General features: G+C 27.9%; 1 protein-coding gene across 1 annotated transcript; it reads left to right on the top strand.

The window, feature by feature from the left end:
• The first annotated feature begins 18,076 nt into the window (after positions 1-18,076).
• On the top strand, positions 18,077-19,793 carry LOC123292616. The gene is made up of 2 exons (XM_044873329.1): positions 18,077-18,082; positions 19,347-19,793. Exons 1-2 carry the CDS (start codon positions 18,077-18,079, stop codon positions 19,791-19,793), a joined length of 453 nt encoding a protein of 150 aa, XP_044729264.1.
• Positions 19,794-20,532: the final 739 nt, after the last annotated feature.

Below are 20,532 nucleotides of genomic sequence, written 5' to 3'. Positions count from 1 at the left end.
TAATTATTTGAAATTGTCCAGCCATTGTTCAGAAAAAAAAGACATCACAGTTTAGATAAGTCAAAATTAAGAAACCATTCCATTTAAATCAGGCTTGCGAACAAAATTAAAATATGTATTTCAGTTAAAATTATTGAATTATGGTGGAAGAGCTTAGAACAGTCGATCTTTTATAAAATAGATATATTTAACCCACTGACCTGCTCTCCCACCATTTAAGTTTTCTAAATTAAGAAAAAGGAATAATAGTTAAATAACTGAATACGTTTTAATAAAAAATCTAAATACCATCTATACCAATTAAATTCCACCGCTTTGGTAGCTACGATACGCACAAAGAGTTCAAAAGAGTTTTTATAAGCTCTCCTTTATATAATTTACGGCATTTCGTAAAAATATTATTCTGTCTATGCTTACAGAAATAGAGTTTGTAAAAATTGATGTACCAGCCAATTCCAAATGTGATTTGTAAATTAAAAACGACTTTTCGGTAATTTTTCTATTTTATAAGTCATATTTACCGAGAATAATTTGATTTTGAACAATTTTTGCAATCAAATCGAAATTTGTTTGTTTCACTTGCCTTAAAAATACAAAAACAAAAGCAACAAATACTCAAAATTTGAAGAATTTTAAGACAAATTGAATTGAGGAAAAAAATAATATTTTTGAAGTATGTAACATAATCATGTTAATAATTAGTATATAAATTAATATTGTATTCTTTAACAGGAAATAATTAATTGTATTGTTATAATTGTATGATCACGTGATATCCACTGTTTTTATAGGCTTGTGAAATGTTATTCTACAGGTATTTCTGTAATATTATTATTTAGTTATAAAATAAATATAGACCAACTGAATTGCATTTTTTTAAGGAAAAAATTAGTTGCAGGATCGGACCCATTTTTTTGTGTAGGACTAAATGTGTATAACTGAGGAAAAATATTTAAAACAGCTGAATTTAGCCGGAAAGGGGTGCGCCGGGGGTGGAAATAGGGAGCAAGTGGTTTTTAGCGATTTGTGGCTAAAGTATTAATTATACAGAAAAAAGTTAAATAGGAAAGTTCTTGGCAATAAAAAAATACATAACTTTTGTGCTTACCATTTTTTCACATAACCTCAAATTTAACGAGTAAAATGTAAAAAACTAATTTTTTTGTTTTTAGCGTTTCTTTTTTAGAAAAAAAAAATCGGAAAACCTGGATATGTTGAGGAAACGTTTTGTGTTTTCTTACCAACAAATTGTTTTTTGATTTTTAAAAAAAAGTTAAATAGTTTTTGAGATATTCAATTTTTTGGCAAAAACCACCCCTTTTTTCAGCTGGATGAACAATCTATTTTTTTTCATCCATCAGTGTTGACCATGGTCTCATTTTCTTTGCTAGGATGTATATTTTCATTTAAAAAAGTAAAAACAAATCATTGCAATGAAAAAACATTGTTGAAATCGCCAAAAACTAAAAATTCAATTTTTTCATTTACACATTTTTTCAATGTCTATGATAATTAAACAATTAAAAATTAAAAACGTTATAATTAATATTTTTGCTATCTGACATTTTATATATAAATATTAAAAAAATTTTCATTATCATTGCTGGGAATATTAGCTTTTTAAAAATAATTGAAAGAAAAAAAGTAAAAATTTTAGAATTTGGAACAGTTTTATATTTTTAATATTATACAAAATTAAACTTAAACTCCTCAAATTATTTTCTCGCCGTTAATTTTCTTCGTTCTCTTCGGGTTCTTTTTCTTTCTCTTCCTGGTCGATTATTGACGCAGGTTCTATAGCAATTCCTTGTTCTTCATCTTGATCAGAATCGTCATTACGGTCATAAAATACCACCTCAGCATTAGTGCAGTTTTCTAAATCGTAACAGTACATAAATTAGTACATTTTAAGGCATGTTTTCTGCAACTACATTTGGAGGTTGTACATCCTTTTTCACACTTGCAAGAAATTCTGCCCAATAGATTTTCCAATTTTTGAAATAACATGCATAGTCAGTGTTGATTTCATTATATATAACACTGATATTCAAGTATAGAACCTGATATTCAAGTATAGAACATACTATAAAATTTTCGCCTAATTTGCTCACTCACGGGTAAACAGTGATGTTTACGAAAAAATGTTTCAACTAAAACAACAAACTGTTGTTTATTTTTTTATAAGGAACATTTTTTATATTTAAACTTTTGTTCTATCTCTAACGGTTTACAAGATGGGTCCTACAGACCGAAGACCCAATTGGCCTATGATGCTCATTTACGAACTCGACCTCACTTTTGACGTCCTGAGTACGCTGTAAAAGCTCGATATCTTTTTTCGTTTTTGAGTTATCGTGTCCACAGACGGACGGACGGACGGAAATGGACTAATTAGGTCATTCTATGAACACCTATACCAAAATTTTGTGGGTAGCATCAATTAAGCGTTACAAACTTGGGACTAAACTTAGTATACCTTGTATATTACATATATGCATGGTATAAAAATCGAAAACATTAATTATGAACGCGGTTTTAATTTTTAATTGTATAATTATCATAGACATTGAAAAAATGTGTAAATGAAAAAATTGAATTTTTAGTTTTTGGCGATTTCAACAATGTTTTTTCATTGCAATGATATGTTTTTACTTTTTTAAATGAAAATATACATCCTAGCAAAGAAAATGAGACCATGGTCAACACTGATGGATGAAAAAAAATAGATTGTTCATCCAGCTGAAAAAAGGGGTGGTTTTTGCCAAAAAATTGAATATCTCAAAAACTATTTAACTTTTTTTTAAAAATCAAAAAACAATTTGTTGGTAAGAAAACACAAAACGTTTCCTCAACATATCCAGGTTTTCCGATTTTTTTTTTCTAAAAAAGAAACGCTAAAAACAAAAAAATTAGTTTTTTACATTTTACTCGTTAAATTTGAGGTTATGTGAAAAAATGGTAAGCACAAAAGTTATGTATTTTTTTATTGCCAAGAACTTTCCTATTTAACTTTTTTCTGTATAATTAATACTTTAGCCACAAATCGCTAAAAACCACTTGCTCCCTATTTCCACCCCCGGCGCACCCCTTTCCGGCTAAATTCAGCTGTTTTAAATATTTTTCCTCAGTTATACACATTTAGTCCTACACAAAAAAATGGGTCCGATCCTGCAACTAATTTTTTCCAAAAATTATTAATATCAGATGTATTTAGCCTGGACTAATATTGTATTCTAATTTAGTTATTCAATTAATATAATACAGGTTATATAGAAGCTGGTAACTCTTGTCCATAATGCATTAAATTACAGGAGTTATTTTTTTTATTTAAATAGGTTCAGTAGCACTTACTGAATGTAAATGCACAAAATCCTAATAGAAATATGCCAGGAAAGTGCTTCCATTTTTAGGAAAACCATTTTAGTGTTTTAGACTATATCTCCATAATCGTGCACTTAAGACTAAAATTGGTAATAACCTTTATGGTAGATAATTCAATTACCTAGCTTTTTTGTAATACAATTTGTATCACTAACCGTTTATGACTTATACGACTATGAAAATTTACTTATGGACTATTTGACCGATATCTCTTCTTATATTAGTTTAAACAAGAAAATGATAATAATTAACTTTTAAATCTACAAATTTCCTAAAACTTTTACTTAAAACTTCTTGAGTGACTCAAAAACTCGTGTACGACTCGAGTAACGTAATAAATATATTATATGAACGTTCTAAAAATGACGAATAAGTTTATTATATTTGCAATGCTTTTATTTCTCATCATGAATAGAAAATAGTCGTTAGATAAAAAAATAAGATAAAAATAGTTGCATTATCATCTTTGTTCTAAGCTAAGGCCTTGATGTAAAAATATATTTACAAAACGTATTGTTTAAATATTATCAGTAAAAAATGGGAAAAATATAAAGTGTACAAACTATATAGGTAACAATTGAAAAGGTCAAGTAAAAATTGTTTAAAACAGAACAAAAAATTCAAGGATTTTTAATGGATAACAAAAATTTATCTTAAATTGGTAATAATGTAATAATCAATTCTAAGAATAATTTTAAAACATACACAAAAAAGATGAAATAATTTAAATAGCGTTTGAAATATGTAATATAACAAGTGTTAACTAACAATTGACTGAGTTAACTGTTGAAATACCCTGTATAGAATGTGTTGAATATATATATGTATAAGAATTCAAGCTGACTGATCGATCAACGTACAGCTCAAACCGCTGGGTCTAGAAGCCTGAAATTTTGTGCACACGTTCCTTGAATGACGTAAGTGAGCAATAAGAATTAGGGATTTTTGGAAATTCATCCCCTAAGGGATTAAAAAGATGTAACAACTTTTAAAATCAGTTAAGTAGTGAACTCAAGGTAGGTTTATATATATTTTCATTCAAACTTTCATCCCCTATTTCACCCTTTTAGAGGATGAATTTCGAAAAATCCTTTCTTATGTTACACCTACAGTATAAAATCAATATCTTCTCGAAATTCCATACTTCTATCATTAGCAATTCAGGCTGGGCGTCGATAATCAGTCGCTACATTGTCGATTCCCCCTTCAGATTATTTCCCCCATCTGAAATGTTTCTGATTTTAAATAATATACAAAGAGAATCATTTGAAAAAAAAAATTCTCAAAATCGGATCTGTCATTGAGAACTCCTGACTAAAAACATTCATTGATGCGACTGTAGTGATGAATTGTTACATTACAAAATTAATGAATACATTTGTCAATATAGGCAATGCATATGGCAGTTATGAAATAATATGTCATACATGATGATTGCATTATGAAATCTGATACATTGTTTACAGTTCTATTAAACCGTTAGTCCATAATCAAGCAAAAATTTTAAAATTATATGCAAACTAGTGAACAAAAAATAATTAATAAACAAAATTTCTATTATTCTTTTTGTCTACCATTTGGAGGATTATCAAAGAGAAGGTTTGATAATAAAATCGAATTCATTTAAAATATAACAGAGAAATTGTTACAGCTTAAATAAATTATTGGAATTAGGATTTAATGCGACGGATGTTCCTCTTGACTATTATTTAGAGATCAGAAAACAAGTCACAACTGAAATGCATGAGTACTTCCTGAAGAAAATGCTATTGGATATGAAGAATAAAGTTTTATTGGATTTGTATTCAAAATTGGATCACTATGAGGGTGGAGCAATGTATATAAATTTAACAGACAGAGATGTAAGAAGAACTATTGCTTTTTTTCAGAATGAACAAATTTGCTTGAGAAAATAAGAAAAATCGAAGCGGGGAGAGGATTTGTGCACTGTGTAGCAGAATTGACGATCTTTACAGTCGCGGGCTAAATAATACAAAATTGATTTTGGATGCTAAGAATATTGTAGATTTTAAAGCAGTATATAAATATTTACACTTCATTTTGGACAAGCGCTCACAATATCTTTGAATTTCAGGCTACCTCGTTGTACCTGTGACCAGATTTCATTTTATTCATTTATTTCTGATGTGCGAATTAGTTTCAAATTTCTATTAATTTCAATTTCTATTTAAAATTATAAAAAATGTGTTTTTTTGTGCGATGTGCTATTATTATACCATGTATATATGAAATATACATAGTATATTAAGTTTAGTACCAATTTTGGTATAGGTGTTCATAGAATCATCTAATTAGTCAATTTTCGGTTTTCATCCGTCCGTCTGTCAACACGATAACTCAAAAACGAAAAAAGATATCGAGCAAAAATTTTTTACAGCGCACTCAGGACGTAAAAAGTGAGGCCGAGTTTGTACATGAGCAACATAAGTCCATTGGGTCTTGTATCTTGTAAACTGTTAGAGATAGAACAAAAGTTTAAATGTAAAAAATGTTCCTTATAAAAAAATAAACAACTTTTCTTTGAAACAACTTTGGGATTATCAGTTATGTATGTGTGACATGTATATTTATATGTGTAGTGTGAGAGAGTAATCAACATTGTCTATACATGGTATTTCAACAGTTAACTCAGTCAATTGTTTATTTGACTGACTTTTCAATTGTCTTTTAGTTTTATTTTCATTTTTTGTATTACTTTGATTCGCCAATTAGCATATCAGGAAAAAACTACTTAAAAAAAAAAAACGAAATTCTGAAAATTCGATTTAATTAAATTCGCCAATCTACCTTGATCAATTCTACAAATAGTAGATAAATATAATTAAAAAAAATTTCGTTTCGTTCTGGGCTCATGGGCTATTTTTCAGTTTTAATATAAGGTTGACTTTCCAAAGCATTTATTTACGAGCTTTTATTAGTTGCCATTTACATTAAAGCCATTATTAATGTGAATTTTATTCGCCTACATAGTTCGCCTACATAGAACGTTTGTAAAATGTTTTCAATTTGAATATACTGGGAAAAGTTTTAAATGCTTATAGGACTCAATTTCCGCTTGGTATTGTGTATCAAAAGAGACCACCCTCATCATCGTTTTTTTAACTCTTGTTCCAGTTTTTATAATCTTGTTCTATTCACTTATGGTGGGCATCATTGATGAGGTCACAAAATGAAATAAATACAATTAATTAAATAAATACAAAATAAATTTTATAATCACTTTTCTTAAAATATAAATTGAAGAAAAATTATTATACCATGTATATACCAAGGTATACTAAGTTATGTCCCAAGTTTGTAACGCATAAAAATATTGATATTATGAACAAAATTTTGGTATAGGTGATAAAATCACCTAATTAGTCCATTTCCGGTTGTCTGTCGGTCTGTCTATCTGTCGTCTGTCTGTCATCTGTCTGACCGTCTGTCATCACGATTACTCAAAAACGAAAAGAGATATCAAGCTGAAATAGGTTCGTAAATGAGCAACATAGGTCAATTGGGTCCGTAGGACCCATCTTGTAAACCGTTAGAGATAGAACAAAAGTTCAAAAATAAAAAATGTTCCTTATAAAAAACTAAACAACTTTTGTTTGAAGCATTTATTCGTAAACATCAGTATGTATTATATGGGTATATTAGTTATATATGTGTGACATTAACTCAGTCAATTGTCTGTTTTCACTTGTTTACGTTATCATCTTTTGCGTTTATCTTTATAAAATATTAATTATCGTATATTTGAGTTTACTTATAGGGTACATCCAAAAATTATGTAATACATTTTAAGGGGAGGGTATTTTCAATTTGTTACACATTGTTACGGGTATTGTTATGGATGCATTTATAGGATTATATTGTTAATTCAAATTTACGTGGAGAGATTCTCAATGGGAGGAGTTTTGACCCCCAAAAACCTTCTCGTGCGCACGGGCCTGCTACCGTAGAGATAAATAATATCTTGCACATTTTAATAAGTATGATTACAAAATATTATAACCGCATACTAACCTGTATCCAACGTAAACAATATAATAAATAACTCCTAATTACTGCAATCTGGGCTATATTTACTATAAAGTTTTTTTAATGATGACTAATTAAATTTTTTTATTCATAAAAGTTTAAAAATATTGTTTTTATGTACTTTAATTAAATTAAAATAGATTGAAGTATAATCAAATGCAGTGAAATTAGTTTTCAAAGACAAAAATTCAAAGAATTGATAGTCATTTAATTTTTCGATACCAAGAATGTGAGAGAGAAATGCACCTTCTTTTGCGTGGTCCAAGGGAGTAGTGCTTTTATAATTTGCATTATATATGCGCGTCCGTACATTCTGTTAATTTCTCACTCATTATCGTGGTCAGATTGATTTTTAAAATGTATTCATTGTTACGGACCTACTTTGGTAACTATATTTCAAGCATAGCTCATCAACACTTTTTATACCATGTATATATGAAATATACATAGTATATTAAGTTTAGTCCAAAGTTTGTAACGCTTAAAAATAATGATGCTAGGAAAAAAATTTTGTCATAGGTGTTCATAAAATAACCTAATTAGTCTATTTCCGGCTGTCCGCCCGTCCGTCTGATGACACGATAACTCAAAAACGAAAAAAGACATCGAGCTGAAATTTTTACAGCGTACTCAGGACGTAAAAAGTGAGGTCAAGTTCGTAAATGAGCATCATAGGTCAATTGGGTCTTGGGTCCGTAGGACCCATCTTGTAAACCGCTAGAGATAGAACAAAAGTTTAAATGTAAAAAATGTTTCTTATCAAAAATTAAACATTTTTGTTGTTTGAAACATTTTTTCGTAAACACCACTGTTTACCCGTGAGGGCGCCAATTAGGCGGAAATTTTATAATATGTACTATACTTGATTATCAGTTATGTATGTGTCACATGTTTGTATGTGTAATGTGATAAAGAAATCAACACTGACTATACATGGTATTTCAACAATTAATTCTTTTAAATTCAGTTTTTTGTCAGTTCTTGAACCACTTAAAAATGGCAAGTTTATAAAATTTGTATTGCCAAAGAATGGGTAATTATTTTACTCATGACGATTTAATTTAAAGAATTTATGGTGATTTGTAATTAAGAGGACCTTACGATGTTCCGGAACTATATGTGACATTTCAATACGATGATTTTGATGATTCGATGAAAAATACAAACCACTGTTTGAAATTTTATGTTTTAAAATATTTCTTTAATATCTTTTGATGAGAATAGATTATGTAATAAAATAAAAGTAAAGAAATGAATTTCAATTAATTCTTTTTTCTATATTTAATTTACATTACGAGACAAAGTGAAATCAAAGAAAACAAGGAATTTTTATGTAAACATCATAAATAAATATGTATATTGAATATATTTATAATCATAATATACAGGATTATTTATTTATTGTAAGTATTACAATAAATCATTGAACATTTTTATAAATTTTCATTTACTGAGATACTTGATATAGATAGAGGCTTATACGACGACAGAATCGGGCACCAGATACGTGGTGCCGGGAACCTCGGAGATCAATTATAGCGTGTTCATCGACCACAAAAACTACCGAGTAACAAGTTTGGAATCATTTTCAACAATAATAACCGAATTGTGAATTTTGAATATTTACGGATAAATTAAAATGCAATTATATTATGCATATTACTTATGCAAATTACATATTTTTAATTTCTTATAAATCAATTTAGGCCACACAATTTCCTGACACTCTAACGAATCAAATGCTGAAACTGGAACTTACTGTTAAAATTTTTCGAACATCATTGCTTCGTTTCTGCGACTAGTTTGAATGTTATCTTATTTAATGAATTATTCTGTATTTAATCTGATATTCTGTTGATCAATATCTGATTAATTGTAATTAATTGTATTTAGTTCACATAATTATTAATTAAATTCTTATAAATATATATTTATCTAAATAAAAATATTTATGCGTTAAATTATAGTTATTAAGTTGTAATTAATTATATATGTAAAATGATTTGTTTCCGTGTTAATGTATGCATTGTAACAAAATTTGCATTTTTATCAACGAATCCTTTACAAAATCAGCGTTTTTTTAAAAATATGTTAGATATTTTTTCGTCAAGCAATATGTGTTACCATGAGTGGATAAATTGGATTGATGATTTGATAAGAGTACTAGTTGTGCTCCCAAAAAATTTTTGTTTCCTTTAATATTCTAAAACCATAGTCTAAGAGACGGTGTAAGCCTGCTTACACCGTAGCCTGATATTTAGATGAGACTTATATTTTTACAAATGTTCAGCGAAAAGTGTTCATGGCAGGCCCGTTTGCAGGAATTATACAAGGGAGGAGTTCAAACTTTTGGTCATCATAAAGTCAATAAAAACAAATTCGAGTAAGAGAAGCTTTTATTAGGTCAAAATGTGGTATTCAGTTACTATTTTTAAATGAGTTAATTCAAGAAATACAGGGATAAACTTCTAAAAGTTGCGCATCAATCTGTACACTGCGATGTATATTGAGGGAGGCTATCGATCTCCAGAAATTGTCGTATTCATCGCAGATACTGATATTGCAGGTGTTGGAACATTTTTCTAAACTCTTCTCCATCGTTTCTTCTTCATTCAATCAAAATCTGTTTGGCAGTTTCAGCCAGTTCGATAGCCTTGCTGATGTCCGTTTGATTCAAAGACAAAGTCAGATAGTGTACCGATTTCAAAAAATGTATGAATATCTGACTAGCCAGTGGAAATGCGTCTCATAAATGGGTGCATTTACAAAACTATATTGTTTTTCTAATTCTCTAAGATATCATTCTTTTCTGTCTTTTCTGACTTAACATATCATTTCTGATATTTTATATCAGTATTGTGTAATATAAACTATTTTGAAAATGTTTCAGTTGTTTATATCATTTCTATTATTAGGATATTCAAATTTACATTTGATAATTTATATTTAGATTCTGATGATTGACTGAGCATTAGAAAACTTAGATTAATTAATAATTCAATGGGTTAAAATTTATCTTATTTGCAATGAAGGCACGTTATCTAGTTATTTCATTTTAATTATAAGTAGCGCCTATTTTCAAACGATTTAATTTCCCTTATTTCCATACAAATTACTTTAAGAGATATAGAGGCTTGTTAATTAAGAATCAATTTGACACTGTTTTTCTTGAAATAAGTTTTTTATTTAAATAATATATTATCCAATTAAATTTCTTAAAAAGTCATATGATTTCGTAAACTAGGCAAAGGAATGTATAATAAATAACAATTGTTGTTGAATTTTTATTTTTTAGCATATCGTACCAATAGTTTGACAAAGGAAACAAATTTTTTTCAAGAATCCAAAAATATTTAAATAAAATAGTTCTTGGAAGAACACGTCGCCATTATTGTGCAATTAGCGCTTACGCCAGTTACTCGTGGCTTTGTAACAAGCAGAGGGAGAAGTAATTTTCAAAAACTCAAAAAGTATAAAGTATGATTTATTTTCAAAATTCATGTTATGAATAAAATAAGCATTTCGTAGGAATTGGATATTTTTTCTGGCCAAAAAGTAGTTTATATTACTTTCATGAATAATAAAAAGCAACTCAACCAATACTAAATTTAACAAAGTAATTTTTGCATTGCCATAAAATATGTACTCATGAATCTACGAAGCATTACAAGATAATTTATGAAACTGGCGTAAGCGTTAATTGCACAATAATGGCGACTATTTTATTTAAATAATTCTGGATTCTTGAAAAAATTACAATAGTATTCACTAGAAATAAATTCACTAGAAAATAGGGTAGATCGAATTAAGGTCGGGGAAGCAAGTTAAAATCTGGGGACAAGAATACAAATTTCCAGACACTTATTACAAAGATCTTATTCGAATTGGAAGAAGAATTACTTTCGGATACGAAACGACTTCGAGGGGGCGATAAATTTCCGAGATAACACGATTTATAGTATCATGTTACGCTGCAGTTTTTTATGGGAGTGCATTTTGTGCTCTATCGATAAGAGTAAATTTTAAGGTATCTCAAAATATTATATCAATTCCAACCCATTCTGAGCCGTACCCCATTTTCGGGGTTAAATAACGGAGAATTTTTATGCTATGCTGACTTACCAAAAAATTAACTTGATTAGTTTTTTCAAAAAAATAAATTTGTTTCCTTAAAAAATAATTTAATGATAATTTTTGCATTGCCATAAAATATGTACACATGAATCTATGAAGCATTACAAGATCGTATACTTGCACTTGATCGATTTTTCTTCACTTTTGCACGTAACTGTTCATAAATATTGCATCAATTTATATAAAACATAAAAATAAATTTAATAAATTTATACATGAACTATATATTTAATTGACCCCTTACAAATTCTCTTTATTTACCTTTTTGGTATTCTTGTATAAAATGTTTTCTTCGAAAAATGATGAAGTATGACTTCACAATAATATCAAGCAAAACCGTGACATTAAAACCTACATAATAATTGAATGAATTTAAGAAAAAAAAGAACTTCGGAAAAACGGATCGAAAATTATTGATAGGCACTTTAGGTTACACAAGATGGTCCTAAAACTAAAATAAAAATAAAATTTAGTTACACGTTTGCTGTTTTACATCGAATACTTGACAAATTGTGCTTGCTACGCGTTAAAATATTAGATCCTTGTTTGTTTTTGATATTAATCGATTAAATATTATATTAGAAAGAAATTATTATTTATTGATTAAAAAACTAATAAAAAACTCAAGCAAAATTAATTACTATAAATACAATTTAAAATAAATCAAAATCGGCTTCAAATAACGGCACACAAAAGTAAATAAAAAAAACTTTTAACAAAAAGAAAACCGCCTTCAAAAGGAAAATTTTTCCAAAATATATTAAAATGCACTAAAAAGTAAAAAAATAACGATAATATAATGTAGTTAAATTCTTGTTATTTTTGGAGTCGGTGTCAGCCAAGCTCATGTAGAAAACTGTTCTGTCAGAGTTGTTTCCTTGGCTGACACCGACTCTAAAAATAATAAGAATTTAACTACATTATATTATCGTTTTTTTTTTTTTACTTTTTAGTGCATTTTAATATATTTTGGAAAAATTTTCCTTTTGAAGTCGGTTTTCTTTTTGTTAAAAGTTTTTTTTATTTTGTGATTTTTAGTGAATCTGAAGTACACTCACTAACTTGTCACTAAAAAAAGAATCATCGAAGTGATATTGAGTTATTCGTCCTCTTGTCGTGCATACTTAATGCAAATTTAAGACTTTTATGGTTTTCTCATAGATACCGTTGTCAGAACTGTACCAAAATGAAATGGAACCAAACGGGAAGCACCAGCTTTCAAACAGATAAAGAATCATCAAAATCGGTTCACCCAGTCAAAAGTTCTAAGGTAACAAAAAAAAAAAAAAAAAAAAATACAGTCGAATTGATAACCTCCTCCGTTTTTGTTTGAAGTCGGTTAAAAATATTTTAAAATAAGTTAGTACTTTTATCAATAATTTCCTTACATAAATAATTAAATTATAAAGTATTGTATCTTTAGTCAGCTTATTTATAACCGTCGACTTCAAAAAGTAATTACTTTATTCAAAGAAGTATCCATTTTATAATTGTTTTCTACGGTTTGTGCTTGTCGGTCTTTAATTTTTTTCAATATCCTTTTTCTTTATTTTGTACTTTATAATAATTTGATTCTTGTTTTTCCCGAAAGAAAGTTTTGGAATATTTCTCGCAAGAACATTCTATTTATCGCTAAGATGTCAAACTCACAAAATAAAAGAATCATAAACATTTGTATTGTTTCTGAAAAGTTGATATTTCACATTGGTTAAGTTAATGAATTAAGCATTGGAAATGTGCACTCTTCGGTGATTGAATTAAGTTTTGGTAATAAGAAGGATCTGTAATAACTTTATCCGAATTATGCCTATCCTGAAGTGTTAATTTTTAACTAATAATCCCATTTTTTTTTTCATATTTCATATTTACAATTCCTAAACGTAAAGCCCTTAACTATTTTTGTCAACTACCCTGATTAATTTTATCTTTATCTAAATCAAGTAGCCAGAGATATACTTCGGCTGAATGAGTAGAACTAATAATTTCTTACGAAACGGGGTCCGAAGAATCGATTATATAATCGATTTCTAGCTAATTTTTTCAAAAATACTGATTGGATTATCGAAATCGCTAAAATATGTATCTTCTTTAAAATCAAGGTCTTCTCGAACCTGATTTTACGTTTTTATAGGCTAAAAATGTAGGAATAATTGTTTTAAAAGAAAAAATTAATTGTTTTCCTGATAAGAATTTATACAACAAATTTTATTTTGTAAATTTGTTGGTTATAAACTTTCCCCATGCTAACTTTTTCAGACAAAAGTTGCTTTTCCTGGCAAAAAACCAGAATATGCTACTAAAAGTATGAAGTAAAAAAACTCTAAGCTACTAAAAGTATGAAGTAAAAGAAAACGAAGTTGACCCTTATTTCACTCGGCAGGCATCATCGAAAAATAAAATGAGAAATATTTTCGGCATCCCCCCGGAAAACCAGAAGACCCGTATTTTATCGTTTTTTGATAAAGAAAGGAAACTTTTCAAAAAATCACTCTGTTGAAAGAATCATCAATATAGTGCAAATTTTGGTATACATGTCACGCACAAATATACGGAGGAAAAACAGAACTTTCCTATTTTTATGATAGGTTAAAAATAAAAACAAACAAAACCAAAAAAATATTAAATTTATTTAGGTATTCGTAAAAGAAAGAAAAAAATAATTTTTCCATTATACAAATTTACATATTTCACTATTAGGTAAAATGTTTAGTTACACGTCCACACGCCTACTAAATACTAAAACAAATCGAAAAACCGGAAAAATGTTTACATAACAGAAAGAACGCTGAACATTGAATGAATTTCAATGAAAATATCCATATAATGTTGATTAAAATCGGACGTAAGTATCGCTTTATTAACAATTATATTATATGTAATAAAGGAATGATATATAAATTGAATTACTTAAGAAAAATAGTTTAAAAAAATCTGATGTAAACATGACATCCATATACAAATTAATCAGTATGAAATATCTCAATTTTCCAAGACGTTATACGAGATAGTACAATAAAATTAAATATTTCAAATGAAAAAAAGTCTGCAGTTTTCTTTAGGTTGTAGAAACTTTCTACCGGAAAATAGACTACTCAGAGAAGTCCTAATTCCCTTTTTTGGGGGCTTAAAAAATCCGTTTTTTACAAATTACAAGAAAAATATCCGGCAAATACAAAAAAGGTATATAAATATTAGTTGAAGTTGAAGTAATCGTGCACATTTTCGTTCTTTATAGTCATTTCGACTTTCTAGCTTCAAAACGGACCGAGATATGCCAATTTTAAGAGCGTTTTTTATTCATTCAAGCAAACGTAATATTCTCTTATTTACATTTTCTGCAGTTAACTTTACAGCTTAAAAAAAGTTCGGCTTTTTTTAACGGATAAAAAAAAAGTTAATCACCGTTTTAAAGGGGATAGTTTAAACTTTTTAATGAGGCCATTTTTAAAATTTATAATTCATAAAAAATATTGATATATATATTTAAATATTGATACATATTTTAATCACAAACCAGATGTTAAGAATATTAAAACATTATTTAACGTCTCTGGAACAAAATAATTAATTAAAGCCAAAAAAATAAGTCGATTACAATTCTGATTGTTTAATATACTCCAAAGGATCTTCAATTATATTTATTTGAATCTTTATAAGATTTTAAGTTCTATCTACGCTTGCAACACTATTATAAGGAACATCAAGTTTTTCGAAGTTTCTTGAAATGTGTAAAATAACGTAGGATGTATCACTTTAGTGTACCATTTTTTGTCTAAGAAATGACAAACAACGTAGCAGTATTTTATTAACAATTATGTTTCTTTCATATTTCCGGTTCTGCTAGTGAATGGCTAGGCGCGGTGTGCTATGAAATAAATGTGTTTTCAAAACTTTAATAATTTATTTTCGTTTAATTTTATCAAATTCTATGATAAACAGTTGCTAAAACCTTGTTGTTAAGAAACCCAAATCTTACCATAATTTTGAACCTTAAATCAGATGTCTTGTGCTACTGCAGTTTGTACATAGAGGCAAGAATGAACAGTATTAAGTAATGGGTGTGTAAACCAAGTATTGATTCCATTATATTTATGTTTTTGCTAATTACTAGAAATATTTCCAATATAAAAAAATTTTATGAACGTTTGTTTAATCACTAATTTTTTTTATTTTTTATTTTTTTTTAAATGATAGAAATTATTTGCTATTTTTGTTTTATAGTTTTTTTAAAACTATTATTTATTTTCTACTTTTTAGTTCAGCTTGCTACCTACATAAGCGTATTTTTAAATTTTAATCTATTAATATTATGGAATGTTATCTGCACTTCCACCATCAAAGATTGTTAAGTTATTCGTTAATCCTGAAGATCCTGATCAGGATAATAGGACATGCTGGTAAAATAAATGGTAAATTATTGTATTGTCATCGGTCCCTGATAAGTGTGTGAAGTTTCAATTTAACCCAACGTTCTGAAATGGTAGAAAAGCACGTTCAAAGATTCCGTTGGCTAACAAAGTATAAGATAAAAATTATGGTTTAAAGTAGGTAACTAATAAATCAAACTCACTTATTGAAATTTGAACAAAGCAATGCAAAATAATTTTAAATTTTAATTATAACGTGAACTTATTAAAGCGTGAGATGCTTTTCATATGCACTCAAATAGCACTAGTCGAAAAAATTTTAATTTCTTATCGATCTTAAGGAGTTGAATCTATAACTTTTATATATACGATAAAATAAGAATAAAAGATATTGCTGAGAATAAAAAATTCGCTTTTAAAGTGAAACGAATTGAACTTTGCAAGGGAGTATTCACAAGGTAGGCCACGCAAAATTTCATCTTTTTGCCCACCTTCTTCGCACTTTGTCTCGTTGTGTCTCCAACCACCTTGAATTTATCACGTAATTTCTAAAAAAGAAATCTCTAAAATCGCTTAATATATTTTTAGTGATTCTGAAGTACACTAACTAATTTGTCACTAAAAAAGAATCACCGAAATCAGTTGGCGTGATATTGAGTTATTCGCCCTCTTATCATGCATACTTAGTGAACATTTAACACTTTTATGATTTTCTCATAGATGCCGTTGTCAGAACTGGACCAAAATGAAATGGGACCACACGGAAAGCACCAGTTTTCAAAAAGTTAAGGAATCATCAAAATCGGTTCATCCAGTCGAAAATTCTGAGGTAACAAACATAAAAAAAATACAGTCGAATTGATAACCTCCTCCGTTTTAGATTGAAGTCGGTTAAAAATAGTTTTTATCCGATTACAAAAAACTTTGAGAATACCTTAATTTCGAAATTCGATAGAAAATACCAAGATATGGAAGATCAAATCAAATTCATATTGCAATAAAAAGCGTGTTGTTATAATTTTACCATAGCTAAATCGGTAGATTGAAAATCTTTGTTCGACCAATTTGATATATAATTCATATAATATCTATAACAGATAAGACATAAGACTATCCTATACTATACTATATTATATATACCTATATGCTTTGTTATTGTAGATTGTTTACAGGAAAAAAAAACTAGTTTAGTTGTTATCCCAACATAAATAAACCAGAATTACGATTGGAGTTGATTTTTATATATAAATGGATGAGAATAGATAATTAAATCATATTGTAACTTAAATCGTTCACTATTATTATTAATTCTTTACATTACATTATTCAGTTCTTTGTTTGTTACGAACATGAAGAAATTCTTCGTAAGTGAAATTATTTATAATTTTCTTTTTAATTATCTCATCCAATATAATTATTAGTTTGTTATATAATCCACGTGTTTTCTTTTGTGTTCTATTTTTAATGTAAAAAAAAATATAAGAGGATATAATTTGAAGTCGTTTCCGTCTTGATTCCAAAGTATGTTGGGTACAACATACTTTTTCCATTTTTTTCTTATCAATTCAAAAAGATTTTACAAAAGCATTAATTTTTATTATTTATTTTAGGATTTTTATAAAAATGTTTATAAATATTTTAATTCGAATGAAAATAGAAAAATTTTCTCAAATTGGTTGAATAGTCCTAAAGTAAACAGTAACTCCAGAATTTGCGCGATATTTCTACTGTTAGTGACTACAAAAAATTTTATAAAAATACTCATTTTCGAAAAACTTCGAAATAAGGTTCATATCAAAGGTTAAAAAAATCGTGGACATTTGATAACCAGTGAACCAATATAGTGTGACTAAACTTTCAAAGCATGCCAAAAATTCGTTTTTAATGTGGATATATTAAAAAAAAAATTTTTATTAAAGATTTTGTTCTTAGACTCGATTTAAATCAAATTAAACAGCGAGAATGAAATGTTCTTTTTTACTCGTAATTATTGCAAGAATAGTTTAAATTTTAACTATGCCAAAATAATAGTTACTGCGCAAAATTTATTTTACAATTTGATCGGAATTTCAAATTAAACTTCTTCATAAGGGCAATTGTTAAATTTTTAGAACATTTATTGCAATTTAGTCCAGAAAAGCTTAATCATGGAGGTATACAAATATTTGTATGCGCACTCTTTCGAAATTTTAAAATTTTCCCCTTAGAAAAGTCTTGTTCTTCAGTATAAAAAGTAACTATATCTGCAATAATTTTGATATTGTTTGAGGTCTTCTTAACGTTCATTAAAATGTAAGACGTTTAATAATGCGTTTAAAAGTGATTTAAATTCTTTTTATTTTTAGTGGATCAACAGCCGAGTTGGCTGCGGTTATTAGCACTATTTTGTAATGATAATACTAAATTTATTTTTCTCAGGTTACATAATTAAATAATGCCTAGATTACAAACATTTTCCAGTAGGGAGAGTCTCTCTAATAGATATCTATTTTTATCGATATTCGAAGAAAATCTATAGTCAGTCGGTATTAAATTCTTTCTAATAATAAATTATTGTATCCTTTTTACTTCAATTTCTTAGATCTTTTTGTATTATATAATACTTACATCCTTTATATTTTTATCTTAATTTTAAAGATGATTTTAATTTTTCCTGTTGGAATTCTTTTATACGTTTTATATACACATTACTTTTGTAATAAATTGTTAAATAGAGTGATATGAAAAGCTGTAATAACTATAAAGAAAATTTAGTTTTTAATCGTGTCTCCAGTTTTTCAATTTTGGACAGAATGGACAGAAGGTTTGTCCATTATTTTGAAAAGTTGAAGAATTTGCAATTTTTTTGAGAGCAAGTTATCGTTTCTTTTTGTGTATTGTGTTGTCAATAAATTTCTATTAACATACCACAGAAAACTTGAAAAATAATCGATTTCCATTTATGCAACACTCGAGTAAAACAAGAAAATTTCGTCATTATCAAACTTTTAATAAATTTAGCAAGGGAGCTATTACAAAGAATTGCTGAATTTTTGATTCAATATGTGCTCAGGGTCTATTTGTTGTTATGCATAAATTCGTTTCGTATATTTTTTAACTCCTCTAAACTTTAACGGCTTATAAGATAGATAATTTTAATGTACATTTCATAAATCCAGGACCCAGTGCTCACAATTTGAAATGAGCAACTTATCGTTCCAAACCCTGCCTGAATCTATTATCCTATTTTTTAATCGAGCATTTCCGATCATGTTTATGCACGATATAGTTAAATAGAAAATTTGAGTTGGAATTATTCAATTGAAATATTTAGGCTCGATTTAAATAAATTTGTAGAAAAAAAGCCAGAATAATTGAAATCAAGCCGAAAAATAAATTGATAATAAGATAAACAATTAGTTTTTCCTTCTATTACAGATTATCTCCGTATGCTTTGCTGTTGCATTCTCAACATGCGCAAGTCTACCAGTACAAAATGAAAATGAAACAAAAGAAACACAAAATATTCAACAACAAGTAGCTGAACCAATAAAAGAGACACCAAAAACAAAACGTGGATTATTCGGTGCGTCTGTATTACATGCACCATTAATTCATGCACCAATTGCTGCACCCATTCTTCATGCACCAATAGCTGCACCAATTTTACCAGCTCGACTTGCTACATCATATTCAAGTGTTTCAATTAGACATTCACCCATAATCCACGCAGCACCAACTATTTTGCATGCACCATTAACAACATACCATGCACCAGTATTGCATGCTGCACCATTATTACACTCTGCACCATTATACCATGCACCCATTTTACATGCACCATTATTACATCCTCCATTATTGCACTCAGCAATCCATTTATAAAGTAATTATTTAAAAGAGGTTGTTTAGTATTGTGCCAAATATATTGTACCAAATAAATCATTTTAAAATTTATCCTACTCTAATATAATATTTGAGTTACCAGTAAAAACTGCCATATTTTTTAATCTATCGAACAACCTTAATATATTCATTTGTATAAAGGCATTATTTTTCATAATAAATTTATGATAATTTAAAAAGTTTCTTGTAATGTCATTAGTTATTAATAATGGACTGCCAAACGTTAATTAAGTTGAAAAAAAGACACACAAAAAACATAAAAAATTATACTATTCATTTAAATAATTAAACCGTTTTTAAGTTTATTAAAAGTCGATTTTAGATAAAACATGGTTGGAAATAAAATGGTTATTTTTTTTCTCATTTTCAATTTATTATTATTCTTTCTTATGTAATTTATGAATATTTTCTATGGTTTGTGGAATTCTGTATTTTAATGACTGGATATTCTCTCAGGAAGTTTCTTTTGTTTTAACAAAAATACTTTAAAAATTGGTTTTGCTATTATTTATCATTTTATATGAAATAAATAAAGATGTAAATACACAAATGAGTTTTTTTTATAGAAAGTTATTAGTTTTACTCCCGAAAATAATGAATTTAGTGTTTGTATATTTAATTGTGTGTGATTGCTATTGATTGGGAAAACTCATCAATGGGGAAACCCATTGTTCAAAAAGAATAAACGGTCCGAAACATCGGACAAGACTTTATTATA

Source organism: Chrysoperla carnea, chromosome 2, assembly GCF_905475395.1.
Source record: "Chrysoperla carnea chromosome 2, inChrCarn1.1, whole genome shotgun sequence".
In the NCBI taxonomy this organism is placed as follows: Eukaryota; Metazoa; Arthropoda; class Insecta; order Neuroptera; family Chrysopidae; genus Chrysoperla; species Chrysoperla carnea.
The sequence above is the reverse complement of the archived record's forward strand: the minus strand, read 5'-3'. Positions and strand labels throughout refer to the sequence as shown.